Source organism: Convolutriloba macropyga, chromosome 5, assembly GCF_964194025.1.
Source record: "Convolutriloba macropyga chromosome 5, txConMacr16.3, whole genome shotgun sequence".
Taxonomy (NCBI): Eukaryota; Metazoa; Xenacoelomorpha; order Acoela; family Convolutidae; genus Convolutriloba; species Convolutriloba macropyga.
Window position 1 is genome coordinate 991,058 of NC_134472.1, and position 15,789 is coordinate 1,006,846.

Sequence of the window (15,789 nt, forward strand, 5' to 3'; positions counted from 1 at the left end):
GCAGTTCTCTTGTTAATATCTCCATCATTGTGTTGTCATCAGGTAAAACTGACAGGAACTTACATAAATACTCACACCATTCTCATACACAATCAAAATTACTAAATGCCGAAATTGGAGAAAATTCGTCATCTAAACTGAATTAGGGAATATAATCGGAGAACAACTATGAGTGAGTTGAATTGGTATTATATCACAACCAGGAAGGCGAGAAAGTGGGGTCAGCATATTATAGCAACAGTAATAAGCATCAAAGCACAAAAAAATGGCTAGTTGAAACGGCATAGACGGCTGCCTTTTGGTGGTACGATGAGAAATGTGATATCAAAAGTGTTGAGAAAAAGAAGCTACTTTGTTTGTGAGAACCACCTTTCTATAAACGGCGGCTTCGGTCCATCTGGCAGAAGCTGAAATGTTCACACAGCTAGTCAACCAAGACTCCGCCTCCTTAGAATTCCACCTCAGCCATTTCCATTACGTCTAAAATACGAAAACATAACCGACTAGAGTCAAAGAATTGAAAGGGGGTAACTAACTAAATTCACTAAGGGGGGGGGGGGGGGCTTCAACTGACGTCATTACAGGAGATTATATACCACTTGAGATGGCGAAGTTATTCGATATTTAGTCAATTAAACACCCGGAAAATTTCAGGAAAATCGCAGCCATTGATTCCATAAACCCCTCTTTTGTAATTGAAAGAACTGACTAAAAATGATTGTACAAAAAAACTTTTTATCTTGCTTTGATTTCGTAGTTAGACAGGACAATTACTCCTGCTTCTTAATGAAAAGATACAGCGATTGGTAACCATACCAATAAATATTTGACACAAATTACAACAAAATTCATACACGAGGCATCTAAAAAAGAGCTTTTTGCACATGTTGCGACTCCAAAACATTTAATGGCGAAATACCTTGTGATACGGCTCGTTTTCATTCATTAAGTGACCATTTGACAGAAAAACCAACAAAACTTGTTTATTTAGAGAAAAACGAGGAAAAAGGACGGCAATGAAGGACAAAGGCAAAAAAAATCTCAAAATTCTCGGATAAAATTATCCACAAAACACAAAGAGCTACTACTTAAACATTATTTTGAGGAAATTAACTCTATTATTTCTGATAAAGCATTAACTCGCCCAACATCAGGCAGAAGCACATTGAGCAACAGTAGAAAACGCACAGAACAAAAAAAAACCTGAAAAAAACTAGAAATTTTAATTATTTATTTTTGTGAAAATGCCATGCCTAGCCTTAAGTAACACCCATAAATCTATAAAATATATCTAAAAAAAGACTGAACAAGAAAGCCAATAGCGAAAAGCAGGAAATAAACATAGCTGACAGATTGCCAGAAAATAGCCGCAATAGCTTCGTAGATCTGCAGTCTCAAAAAAACAGTAAAAAAGACAGACCAAAAACATTCGTCTTTTCATTGAAGGCTGGTATGTTATATTTTGATTAAAAATCTGTATAGGTTATTGCTGCCTCCATTAGCTGACCTCAAATAACCTTCATTTAGAGTGACACACACCCATTTCACATTATCTCTTTGAATTAAAGTAAATAAAAGTCAATTTCAAAGCGAGGAAGTCATTTTTGAGAGTGAGGTAAGTCAAGTGTGACCAAAAATTTAATCACGCGAATGAACAAAAAAACTCGCTCCACTTAGAGTGAAACATGACGTCACGCACGCAATTCAATTGAAATTGCATGAACGAATGAACAAACAGCAGATTTGAAGTGGTTGTGACGTCATATGGTCGTAACACAAATCATGACAACGAAATAAAAAAAAACCAAGAGAAGGCCAATTATAGCCCCAGCTATCGCTGTGCGACTATTAAAAACAAAAAAATGTAAAAAAATGTTTAACACTAGCAGGTCCGTAAAAGCTTTACATCTAAAAAAATTTTTTCCAAGAATTTTACGAAAACTTTAGACAAACAAATGTACGCATCCCAATATTAAGTCCATTGATGCATTTACCGAGAACTGAAAAATTGTATACGATACCGACGTAATTGAAAAAATCACACAAAAATAAGGAACATGAGCGCAATGGTCTCAAATATTAAGCAAAATTGCTAAATTTGTATAAAAATAAAAGTTTTGTGTTCTGTTCTGTTGAGAATGAAACATCCGACTAACATCCAAAAAAAACGCCCTCAAAAAGAAGTAGGGGCATAAATCCAACCTGCGTTGGCGGTAAGCTAAAAACTTCTTCAAGCAGCTTAAAGCAATATCAGAACCTCAGATAAACTTTTAATAACTTAAATTGGTACACTCCACCTCAGTTTTGAAAAAATGGTGCTTGAAAATGCGGAGAAAATAGTGAATACAGAGGCAAACAAGTATGTGAAAAATCCAGATCTGTCAACCGAAAACATTGCATAAAAAATTTTGATGTTAGCAAGTAATGGATAAATTATTCGATCGTGAGCGAAAAATCGTAAAACTGCCTATGCAAACAAAACCTACTTTGCAAAAATTGAAGACTAGTTTAATCTCATATGTTCGCAAACAAAATATCGTCTTCATGCAGCTTAAAGCAATATCAGAACCTCAGATAAACTTTTAATAACTTAAATTGGTACACTCCACCTCAGTTTTGAAAAAATGGTGCTTGAAAATGCGGAGAAAATAGTGAATACAGAGGCAAACAACTATGTGAAAAATCCAGATCTGTCAGCCAAAAACATTGCATAAAAAATTTTGATGTTAGCAATTAATCGATAAATTATTCGATCGTGAGCGAAAAATCGTAAAACTGCCTATGCCAACAAAACCTACTTTGCAAAAATTGAAGACTAGTTTAATCTCATATGTTCGCAAACAAAATATCGTCTTCATGCAGCTTAAAGCAATATCATAATCTCCGATAAACTTTTAATAAATTAAATTAGTGCACATTCCACCTGTTTTGAAAGTAAAAATGGCGCTTGAAAGTGCGGAGTAGAAAATAGTGAATACAATGTCAAACAAGTATATGAAAAATGCAGATCTGTCAGCAAAAAACATTGCATGAAAAATTTTGATGGAAAGCAGTTAACGGATAAATTATTCGATCGTGAGCGAAAAATCGTAAAACTCCCCATGCCAACAAAACCTACTTTGCAAAGTTGAAGACTAGTCTAACCTCATATGTTTGCAACCAATATATTGTCGACGAAACAAAAAGAAATTAAGTGAAGGCCAAACATAGCAATACCCTCGTTTTGCATCTATTTCTAATTGGCATTTTCGGTGAATGACTTTTCTTGCATCCCTGTTTTTTCCGGCGCGTGAACATTTTGGCAGCTGGATTATCGGTCATTGACTTATTTTGCATTTAGATCAATGACTCTTTTGCAGTCTTTTTCAGACATTGAACTTTCACGAGAGCAATTCTTATGACCAATGACCTCTCGCAATCTGCCTTCTTAACCATGCTGCTCGAGAGCTTTTAAACATGCTCTTCGATAGCTCTTACACATGATCTTCAGAGGCCTCTTAAACATGCAATTTCGTTGAACATGGTGCCTTAAAAACTCATGCAATTAATATCTAGGATACTTCAAACTTCGTTCGGGAGCAATTGAAAAATACGTAGTATCCAGGCAAGTAAATCCTCTGGGTGAGCATACTTTCAAGCGCTCATAGCCCCGTGGTGACTGCACTTGACTAATAGTCTTTTTATCCCAGGTTCAGTTCTCATACATCTACTTTGAGCCTTTTAGGTCATTGACCATTCTCGATATGTTCGCTTAACCATGCTGCTCAATGCGGCTCTTAAACATGCGCTTCGAGCGGCCACTTAAACATGCAAAATTTTGTCCCATTTTAGAGCTACGCGTTTAATATATAGGATTACTCAATGATAATTAACACAGGCAACTAAAAATTATTTTTTAAAAAAAGGCAGCCGAAACAGCTGGAACCACAAAATTGAAGCCCAGAACTCCCCAAAAAAAACAAGAACCTCCAAAATGGCTACAAATTGTCCAGCATGGCAAAATTGAATCAGAAGTATTATTTACTTCATACTACCGAAGATGCTTCCAAACCTACTATTACGAGTTTAGATAAATGAGACAAACACATTTAACTCACCAAAATGAAGTTCAAACTAACAAACTGCAATTCAGTCGCTGTTTTAAATACACTAACAAAAATACCGAAAAAAAGACGCTCCACCAATACTCGTCTTCCGGTCGTTAAAGTTATGAGCGCTATAATAATCGTCTATAATCGCTATAATAATATAAGGGCGGCTATTTATTAACCCATTGTGAACTGTTTCTAAACTCGAACTTGATCCGAATTTGAAGAAATCTCCAAAAACTCAACAATTAAAGCGCGTATTGTAGGTTTAACAAAACTGTCAAAACTTGCTGACAGAGTTTGTATTCTCTATTGCAGAATTCGTAGTTTGTGTTGAGCTTCTTCAACCAAACCCAGCAATCGTTTTCTGAGAGTTCCTAAATGTCTATCAAAAAACTATTCATTCATATAACTCGACAATGATAAATTTGGCAAAAACGAAACGTTTGTGGAAAAGTGTCCTCACATTTACTAAAACAAGGACAACATCTCTCGCTAATACCACTACGGGACACTAAGGGGCAGAGTGATCAAAATTCAGTCAAGATTCATAACTGAAAAAAAAAAACAATTGGGAACGAATGACGAGAGCAATGCTGGTTTGAAGAAGATATATACGCCAAATATAAAGGCCGCTGTTACCTGTTGATACTGAGACTAAGTGGTACAACAAAAAACAAAAAATGCGACACTCAAAAATCCACAAATATTAAAAGAGCCTTACAAAAGCCGCAGAACTAATTAACCTTCATTTGAACTAACAGGCCCGCAAACGCATCACAAGAAAAATCTTTTAACGGAATAGAAGGTTTAAAAGAAATTAGGATTTGTTTCGTGCCAACTCCGGCTCGAACCCATATGCCCCTCGTTTACCAGGCATATGTTTCAAAGCCTACGCTACCAACGCGTATTTTTGCGAATATTACCCTATGTAGCAGAAACTTTCTGTTGAGCGATATTTATGGCTTTGCTGGGTTGCATGTTTAACGAGCGCTAAAACTTGTGCAGATAACGAGCTTATACATAATAGGCAAATTAATTGGGGAACAACGTTCCCCCGTTACATAACGTTCATAAAACGTTCAGTTATCACATAATAATTCAGAGTTCTTGAGTGCAATTAGAATAAATTCGATAATTATATCAATGAATGCAATAAAAAAAGTTCCCAATATCCGAATGGCGACAAACCTTCAAAACTCCACAAATTCAATCACGAAAACTCCAGAGAAATACTAAAACCTTAATATTAAGATGATCTAAGAAAACCTATTAAATAGAACACAACCGACTAACGTCGGGCCAATTGCTCTCAAACGACCGGCGAGCAGTTGGCTTCGGTAAAAACCAGCTGGGGCTTATGAATATTAGCATTAGGTGGGACCAGTGTGTGTTGGGGTGTGTGTGTGTGATGGGGGTGAGTTCAAGCGATGCGGGCAGGGTTGCGAAGGCTAGGTGAGAGAGGGCTCAAAGCGGCAGGTGGATGACGGTTGACAATTGGAGAGTTGCGACTAATGGGAGGACTGAGGGCGTCAAAGTTTTATGATTAAGAACCGCCTTTCACATTAAATTGTCTACTCAAAACAGCTTTCGTGAATCGCATTCTTAGAGCATAGAAAGGCTTATGACTCTAAGAGCACTTAATGCCCTCAGAGCGCAACCTGTCTATCCCGTTTTTGAGAACTAAAGTCAAATGGGTCAGACAAACAATAGGTCCAGCAAAAAACCGCATTAAAAAAGACCACAGGACACTAATATAATTGGTACAAAAAATTAAAGAAAACTTGACAAATCCGAGCGTTAATAAAAATTTTGCTCGCTCGGAGAAAAATTTTTCACCACTCATTTTCTCGCTCTCTCTCGAAAATAGCGGTAAGAAAAAAAATAACCGCGCTCTTTTCGCCCTGCATTTCAGAGTTGTTCGGTGACTAATTTTAGCACATACATTTCCTGTTTCAAATTCAGCTAAAAGTATTGATTTAAAAAATCCTCCAATACTCCTCTTCGAGTCGTAATAAACAATACAGAGGAGCAAAAAAAAGTGTTTGAATTGTAAAAAAAACAGCACAAGACAATTCAAGGCATTTGAAGCTTTTGGAGCGCTTTCTTCAATTCAAAAACTTTTATCGAATTCTGGCGCTTTCACGTTGCAGCTATTAAACAATGGACTATTAAACAATGGACTGTATCAATAAGATCTTTTTCCGTTAACCAACTTCTGACTTGTGATTTTCTAGGCTGCAGCTCCATTATATATCACTGTCGGTTGTTGTGGCTGTTTTATGTGAATAGCTGCAGCTGTGGGCTGTATTCCATTTACTAGAATTGTGCCTCTCGGATGTCTGTCTACGTTAGCCGCATCATCAGAAGACAAATTAACTGTTACTGCATTGTTACTGGGGACCTGTTGAGTCATGGCAGCTGTTGTTAGGGCATCTCCCGCTCCTCCTGGGACTACTGCCGGAGAAGACGCATGACTTAGAGGGTTGGTCACCATAACACCACCTGCATCAGCACGCCAAAATTTATTACTTTGAAAGCCGATATTAAAAAAGACAACTTGAAACATAGCTGGCAGATTGCGAGGAAATAGCCGCAATCTCAGTCGAGATAGCAGTCTCAAAAAGATAATAAAAGACAGAAAAAAGTTCTTGCTGTTTCTATTAGCTGTTCTGAAATAACCTTCAATTATAATGAACAACACCCTGTTGACCTCATCGCCTTGAAATAAGTTCAGAAGTCATTTGAAATAAGAGGAAAACCATTTTTGAGGGTGCGGTAAAGTGTGAGCAAAAACTTAATCACGCGAATGAACAAAAAGTTGCCCCATTAAGAGTGAAACATGACGTCACACACGTAATTCAATCGAATGTATATGCACGAATGAGCACAAAGCAAATTTGAAGTGATCGTGACGTCATATGATTGTAACAAAAATCTTGACGACGAAACAAAAAACAGCCACTTAATTCCCTCCAGGCTTTGCTTGTTTATTCCACTCAGACAAAAAATCGGTCAAGCGAAAAAATAAGTATTAACATAAACCGACTAACGTCGGAAAAACAGCTCTCGAATGACAAGCGGCGCAATTTAATTCATGGGCTGTAGCCTAGATAAATTTTTCTGTATGCGTGCGAAAAAATCAGCCGACGGTACGATTCGAACCACGACCCCCTGAGGCCGACTCCGCAGGTCTTAACCGACCTCCTGAGGCCGAAGACGGAGGTATTAAACACGCGGCTATCAGGGCCTTGTCGTCGAGTCTAACAATCGGTTTTGTTTGAACAACAAACTATATTTCGGAGTGAGAGCAAATGAAATCACTCGAAAATCAAGAAGTACGCGAAGAGGTCATTTGAGAGGTCAAAGATAATTCTAGAAGAAAAACGCAAAACTGTCAAGCGACAAATTTGCATAAAAAAGACACACAAGTTTACAATAATTGCTTCTCATTCGATTCAAAGACTGCAGGTCTAAAAACATAGTCGGCAGATTGTCAAAGTAGCCGACGCGCTTGATGCACAGCGTGATTGAAACAGAAAAAAAACAAAAAATGACCTATTTTTTAAGTGTCAAAAAGTGTTCTAAATAGGGCTGCAGTTGGATTCGAAAACTATACTTTTAATTAAGCTTCTAAACTGAAAGCTAATCAGCTTAATACCAATGTCAGCTAGCAAACACTAATGAAATTTGATAAATTAATTCTCAATGACTTAATGACCGAGCTTTATCGGTTTATCCCGTCTCTTTAATTTTGATCATTCGACTTTGACAGTATTCACCACATTGCGTAATTGAATGCTTGAAAGAATTTAAAATCCATTCAGTTGAAAAAGTGATTTAAATAAGTCAGCAGTCAAACGTGGAAATAGTGACTGATGTAAAAGAAAAAACGTGATCAAAAGGAAAAGCAAATAAGAAACATGCCCGAAAGAATTCCGTAAACGACTCGAAGAGTTGTCTTCGTGAATTAATAACCCTATCAATTGGTACCTACTAAAGTGACTACTATAACAAAAAAATCAGTCAAATAAAACAATAGAACTAAAAAAATACATTACTCCTATAAATACAACAAGCTTGGAAAAGGCTGCATTGACTCCTAAAGATTGAATATGAAATAGAACAAAAATTTCAAGAAAACTTGAAAAAAATGGCAACCTTTGATCAAAAATGTTAATTTTTCATAATAATATCTTCAAATCTAATTCGTCATCAAAGAAACTATCTGCTTCTGCTTCCCCATTTTGAAGCCCTTAACAAGACTTAATGGTCCCTAAAGGTCAAAGAACTCAAAAAAATAAGATTTCACAAAGACTCGAAAAAGGTCGCAAAATTTAAAAATTTTTCAAAGTTCCTCAAATTATTATCTTTAAAATATCTTTGTTGTGACCAAAAACTTCTAGAAACACATTTTGGAGTCTCAGCCAATTTTCATTGGCTCCCAGAGATAAATTACAATCTTCCACTAGTGATGGCTGCATTTTACTAGCTTTCAGACAAATATTTCTACAAAATTTCAATTTTTTAAAGGGTTTAAAGTTAAAAATTGAATGTTTGGGTCACCGAACAGTTTTAGAGTGCTAAACTGGATGTTCTTTCAAAAATGCACTATTGGGTGCAAAACGTTCAGTTCTCTATCTCTTCCTCTATGGCAGGTACTGTGAAACCTTAAAATTTTCGCACCAAAAAACATAGCCGGCAGATTGCCGGAATAACTGCGAAAGAATAGACTTGCGTGCCACAAAATAGACATAGAAACAGATACAGATATAAGTTGACAAAGCTATCGACGCCGCTCAAAAAACTATGTAAAAACGTTCAGCGATAATTTAATAAAGATTGTTAAAAAATCATTGCGCAGAAGCCTTTTCATTAGGGGCCTTTATTACATGAGTTTATTTGACCTTGAACTAATTCAAATTAAACTTCAGTTTTAAAGTGAAAAGTCATTTTATTCAGTTACGTAAGTCACGACTGATCAAAATCAAATCATGCAAATGAGCTACAAACTTTTGCTAGAGAGAGAGCAATGACGTCAGAAAATTCAGAAAATTTGACTTTTTCAGCTTTGCTGTGTGAACAAATGTAAAACGAAAAAAGAGCGTCAGACGACGAAACAAAAAACATAGCAGGACAAGTCCTGACGTACAATTCAAAGAACTTTCATTGACTTAACAAAATACTAGACCTAGACCGGACTATGAGTGAGTTGGGAAAACCATTTCTAAAAAAATCAGATAAAAAAACAAAAAATTAAAATCAATGACAAAATGCCGCTGGCGAGAACAAAGAACTACTAGCGAGAGATGTAAATTTGATTCTAACGAAAAACTAGGCTTAGAATGAACTATGAATGGACTGGGAAAACTATTTAGAAAATCCGATCCAAAAAAATTGAAAAAAAGTAAAAACCAATGTGAAATTGCCACATGTGAACAAAAAACCACTAGCGAGAAGGCGAAAATCATGAAAATGTGTGAACAGATCTTTACAAAAAAGACAGCGCCCCAATACAATTCAAATTCTTTGAATTGTAAAAATTCTTTGAATTGTAAAAAACCAAGAGCACCACAATATAGCTTCGCTCAGCTTACAGCTATAAACAGACAGCGCCCCAATACAATTCAAATTCTTTGAATTGTAAAAAAAAGGAGACCGCCTAAAAAATAGCCGTTGAGAGACGGCTGCTGGCGGCTATTAATAATTGCTACAAATTTTGTTTTAGAGCAATTAATCAAGCCTCCTCGGCAGTTTGGAGGGAACCGCTCACTTAGAGAACACAGAACCTCTAAGAGAATTGCAGTTTGTGATTTGATTAGTTAATATATTCGAACTTACCCTCTTATATTGAAACAGAACATACCTGCCGATGAATAGGGCATACTCTGTTGCGAGGCTATTTGAGCTTGACCAGATACAATCAAATCGCCACTTCCGCCGTTCACTCCACCAACGACAGCTACAGCAGGAACTCCCGTACTGACTGCCTCAACAGACCCACGTGTCAAGGTAGGAGCCATGAGTTCGGCGAAACTGTTTTCTAGACACAAGCGGAGGTCAGCGTACGTGACTACTAGAGCGTTCTGGTTGTCCCTGGAGACTAGCATCAGTTTCTCATCAACACCACAGTCAAGTTTGTTCAGGCAGGTGATGATGTGGGACATATCTAGCCAGGGTGTCCCATCCTCAGTCACCTAAACTTATTCCTAACATCAACCTAGACGCTATATGAATTAATTCCAAAGAGAGCAGCTGTGTTTGCTAACTAATAATATCAATCAAGCTACTTTCCAACCTCTTGATTACCGCCACGTTTGTCTGCATTTCACTTCGACTTGAAATGTTTCTTGATTAATTTGCGATTAATTTGCAACATTTACCACAAAGCAGCCGTAACTTTTCTAATAGCCCCAGAGGCATGCGCAACTAGGGATTTAATTGACCGTTTATGGACTTAATGGACATAATTCCTTAGTTTTTGCATGAGATCATACCTCATGGAATACGTAATCCCTGAAGAGCTTCAACAGATATCTATCACCAGTCTCACTCCAAGCTGCGTCCAGGTTGAACTCTGGCCTCTCATTTATCGAAGACAGCTTGGCCATCAGGCGCATCAGTCTCGAATTATGCACTTGTCGCACCAATTCCGTCTCCAACTGGTCACATCTCAACTCACAGGCCTCGAATTGCGCGTAAAATCGTGCACCTAACGAGAGTTTATAATAAATACTTGGCCAAAAATGGCATGAATTGATGGATCTCTTTTCTCTGCTATATAGGTTGTAGAATTAACCACAGGAATACTTAAAATTAGCCACTATGTTTCTACGCAGCAGAGAATTTTCACAAATTCGTATTTGACAGCATATAAGGCACATATCACTAAATTGTGAAGGCTGTCACGTAAGCAAATAAATTCATACAGATGCTTTAGTTTCAGCAGGCAGTAGAAACAAACGTCAATTTATTGGACGTCAGTAAAATTCCAAAAAAGATCCAACATGGAAAAGATGTCGGAAGAATCAAAAGGGCTCTAAGCACTATTTTTGAAACAAGTTGACATATATGACTAACTCCACTCTTTTTTCGTAGCAAGGGTTAGAAGATTGAACATGGCCGGTAGATTGCCGGTAAATAGCCGCCGTTAACGCGCTAGACGCACATCGGGATTGAAACAAAAGAAAAGGAGATAGAAGTTGACATTTTTTCAAAAATTGTTCTAATTCAGTGTGCAGTTTCCGTTAGACTCTATACATATACTTATTTCATCTTCTAAACTGAAAGGTATTAAGCTTAATACCAGCATCAGCTAGCAACCACTCTATTGAACTTCAATAACCTAATGACCTGTGACTTGATGGCCGGACATTATCGGTTATCCCGTTTCTTTTGATTTTGCTCTTTTGACATTGACTGTATTCACTATATTGCGTAATTCAATGCGTGAAAGAAATTCGAATCCATTCAGTTGAAACAGTGAGTGAGGTAAGTCAGAAGTCAAACGTGAAAATCGTGGCTTATGTAAAACGAAAAACGTGATCGAAAGGTAAAGCGAATTAAAAAAACATAGCAGGACAAGTCCTGACAGACGATTCAAAGAATTTTCATTGGCTAACCAAAAACTATACCGAGAAGGGACCAGGAGTGAATTGGAAAAACCATTTCGAAAAAACAATCAGATCGAAAAGAAACAAACCGACAAATGTTGGAATTGCTCTTGAACGACAGGCGAGGCAGTTTAATTCATGGTCTTTAGTCTAGATCATTTTTTATTTATGAGTGCAAAAAATTTTAACCCCACCGGGATTCGAACCACCGACCTCTCGATCCACGTCCACGCGCAATAACCACTGCGCGACGAGTCACTTAATTTTGCAATTCTGCAACCGATTTTATATTAGCAACTTCGGAGCACTAGAGATCACTCAACAATGATTAACGAAAGCGTGAAAAAGTGACTTGAGAAGTCAAAGAATGTTCTAGAAGAAAAGCGCAAAATTATCAAGCGAAAAATTTGCATAAAAGACACACACGTTTACAATAATTGCTATGAACTTCGATCAAGAGCAATTAAACAGAATATCAAAGTCAAATGCCGCATGTCAACAAAAAACCACTAGCGAGAAAGGAAAATTTGGTTCAAACAAAAAACTAGGCTTAGAACGAGCTACGAAGTGATTGGAAAAACCATTTACAAAAAAATCCGATCCAAAAACGCGAAAACAGTAAAAATCAAAGTGAAATTGCCACATGTGAACAAAAAACAACTAGCGAGAAATGGAAATTTAGTTGAAACAAAGAACTAGACCTAAAATGAACTATGAATGGATTGGGAAAACCATTTTTAAAAAATCCGATCCAAAAATTGAAAAAACAGGAATAACCAAAGTGAAAGTAAAAACCAAAAAAAACCAAGCGAGAAAATGAACTTTTGTTCAAACACCGTTTTCTCACTCTACTTTGAAATTAGAGCGAAAAAATTCACGCCGCAAAACCACTCGCTTTTTCGCTCCACTTCCTGTTTCGGCGTGACCAAAATCATACTCCAATTTAATTTTAAGAATAATGAAAATGTGTGAACAGATCTTAAAAAGAAAAAAGACAGCACCCCAATACCATTCAAATTCTTTGAATTGTAAAGAAAAAGGAGAGCGCCTAAATAATAGCCGTTTGAGAGGCTGACTGCGGCTATTAAAAATACTAGAAACTTAACCAAATTCTATAAGAGTTTAACAAAAAACATTTGAAAAAGAAAATTTAGTGCTTTCCGTCAGCTTATTGACTTAATTTTTCATTAGACAATTTATGAAAACAGAAAAAAAAAGTCTAAGAACATTCGCTGTTAACAAAAAATATGTTGAAGCCTGCCGAACCAGAGATACGCAGTCTTTATTTGCCAGAAAAATCTTGTGACAGTCCTAAATTAGAAAAACAAAACTTTAAAAACACTATTATTTGAATCCACTTCAAGTATCTGCCAATTTCATTTAAATCCACGTCGAAAACAATCGGTACCAATATGAATGCCAATAAAAACTATGCAAAACACTGCAGTTCAAGAACATCAAAAAAGTCAGCGCTAAAAACGTAGTTATTTCGAAGATTTTTGTAGTCTTCACAAACAGTAAAATTTCGTTGCAGCCAAGTCAGCTGTTATAATCCAAAAATTACAAATAATTACGCATTCTATTTGCACGTGCGATCGGTTGATCTCCGATTTCAAACAACACGAAAGGAAAGTTTCTACTTGCGAACAATTCTTTAGACGAGGGGAGATGTGAAGGGGGTCGAGTCAATAAAGATTGTTAAAAAAATCATTGCGCAGAAGCCTTTTCATTAGGGGCCTTTATTACGAGTTCATTTGACCTTGAACTAATTCAAATTAAACTTGAGTTTTAAAGCGCAAAAGTCATTTTTTTAGTGAGGCAAGTCACGTATGATCAAAATGTAATCACGCGAATGACCTAAAAACATTTGCCAGAGAGTGCGAAATGATGTCACGCGCGCAAATGCCGTTAAGAGAGGAAGAAGCCATTCATAAAATTTGACTTTCTCGGCTTTGCTGTGTGAACAAATGTAAAACGAAAAAGAGTGTCAGACAACTTAACAAAAAACAAAGCCGGAAGAATTCCGGAAACGACTCGAAGTAGAAAAAAGACCTTCCCAGCTGATCAAATGCACATTTTACATAATTATACTCCACATTTATAAACAAAAACAGTAAAAATATGAAAAAACTAACTGTCCAAAACTGATACACTCGATAAATTTGAACATTTGATTAAAAAAATCTGATTAAATATAGTTTAAGTTGCCCCTTCAAAGCAAATTAGGGAGAAAACCCTGTAAAAGAATTAGTTTGAAACAAAATATCAATAATTGAAAAAAAAACTCATAAAAAAATTCAGAGAGAAACTCGAAGAGAGTGGAAAAGATGGCGGATAAAATCGGAAAAAAAGTATTCTTTAAAGAACTCTCTACAAATGCTAAATGCAATTGCCGAACCATTAACCTACAAAAATGTCATCTACCAAATTTTTGACGGAGAAGTAATAAACAACAACTAAAACATGAAAAAACCTGGAAAATTAGAAAATTGTTAAATTTTTGAAGAGAAAGACCCCCGTTAAGTTTTAAAGATTTTTCCCATTATTCGGGAAAATTTCCAACTTCTGCTAGATGAGTCACTCATGCAACACGCAGCAGAGATATCAAACGACTATTGGACACTGTCATGAACAAAAACCTGAGAAAAAAAACAGTGCAAAACGTTTCAGTGAAAATTGCCATGTACAGACTTGAAGTGAAACCTCAGAGTAGCTACACCGATATAAAATCTTTTAATTAAGAATTGATAGAGAAAAATTAGAGCGAGAAGCGTAAGATCAGAAGAAATAGGAAAAAACCACAGAACAACAAATCGGCAAAAATTTTCTCGCATTTAGCCAATTTTCCTCAAACAATTGAATTATAGGCAATCAAAATAAAAAAAAACACAAAATTATAGGCAATCAAAATGAAAAAAAACACCAAATTAAAATCAACACTAATTGTAATAAGGCAATTCGCCCGTGAAGCGATAGCCTTTTCACGCCTTCTTTTCTCGCTCCCAGAAAACTATAGGAACGGAACACCACTCTTTTCTCTGCTCTTCGATTCGTTCAGCCCTTTGACAAACACTTAATGTGATCGAAAGGTAAAGCGAATTAAAAAAACATAGCAGGACAAGTCCTGACAGACGATTCAAAGAATTTTCATTGGCTAACCAAAAACTATACCGAGAAGGGAACAGGAGTGAATTGGAAAAACCATTTCGAAAAAACAATCAGATCGAAAAGAAACAAACCGACAAATGTCGGAATTGCTCTTGAACGACAGGCGAGGCAGTTTAATTCATGGTCTTAAGTCTAGATCATTTTTTATTTATGAGTGCAAAAAATTTTAACCCCACCGGGATTCGAACCACCGACCTCTCGATCCACGTCCACGCGCAATAACCACTGCGCGACGAGTCACTTAATTTTGCTAATCTGCAACCGATTTTATATTAGCAACTTCGGAGCACTAGAGATCACTCAACAATGATTAACCAAAGCGTGAAAAATAAGACTTGAGAAGTCAAAGAATGTTCTAGAAGAAAAGCGCAAAATTATCAAGCAAAAAATTTGCATAAAAGACACACACGTTTACAATAATTGCTATGAACTTCGATCAAGAGCAATTAAACAGAAAACCAAACTCAAATGCCGCATGTCAACAAAAAACCACTAGCGAGAAAGGAAAATTTGGTTCAAACAAAAAACTAGGCTTAGAACGAGCTACGAAGTGATTGGAAAAACCATTTACAATTACTCGATAAATTTGAACATTTGATAAAAAAATCTGATTAAATATAGTTTAAGTTGCCCCTTCAAAGCAAATTAGGGAGAAAACCCTGTAAAAGAATTAGTTTGAAACAAAATATCAATAATTGAAAAAAAACTCATAAAAAAATTCAGAGAGAAACTCGAAGAGAGTGGAAAAGATGGCGGATAAAATCGGAAAAAAAGTATTCTTTAAAGAACTCTCTACAAATGCTAAATGCAATTGCCGAACCATTAACCTACAAAAATGTCATCTACCAAATTTTTGACGGAGAAGTAATAAACAACAACTAAAACATGAAAAAACCTGGAAAATTAGAAAATTGTTAAAT

General features: G+C 36.3%; 1 protein-coding gene across 2 annotated transcripts in view; it reads right to left on the reverse strand.

Annotated features, from left to right (window-relative positions):
• Positions 1–15,789, reverse strand: part of LOC142339023 (uncharacterized) — a 73,268-nt gene continuing 57,479 nt past the window's right edge. The window contains exons 10-13 of one of the 2 annotated variants that reach the window (XM_075388642.1): positions 10,586–10,800; positions 9,955–10,285; positions 6,312–6,593; positions 1–480 (exon numbers count right to left, since the gene is read on the reverse strand). In XM_075388642.1, coding sequence (XP_075244757.1) covers positions 6,322–6,593; positions 9,955–10,285; positions 10,586–10,800 — 818 coding nt within the window. In that variant the 3' untranslated portion in view covers positions 1–480; positions 6,312–6,321. Of the gene's footprint in view, positions 481–6,304; positions 6,594–9,954; positions 10,286–10,585; positions 10,801–15,789 lie in introns of both variants that reach the window. The other variant, XM_075388641.1, reaches the window with a different exon arrangement.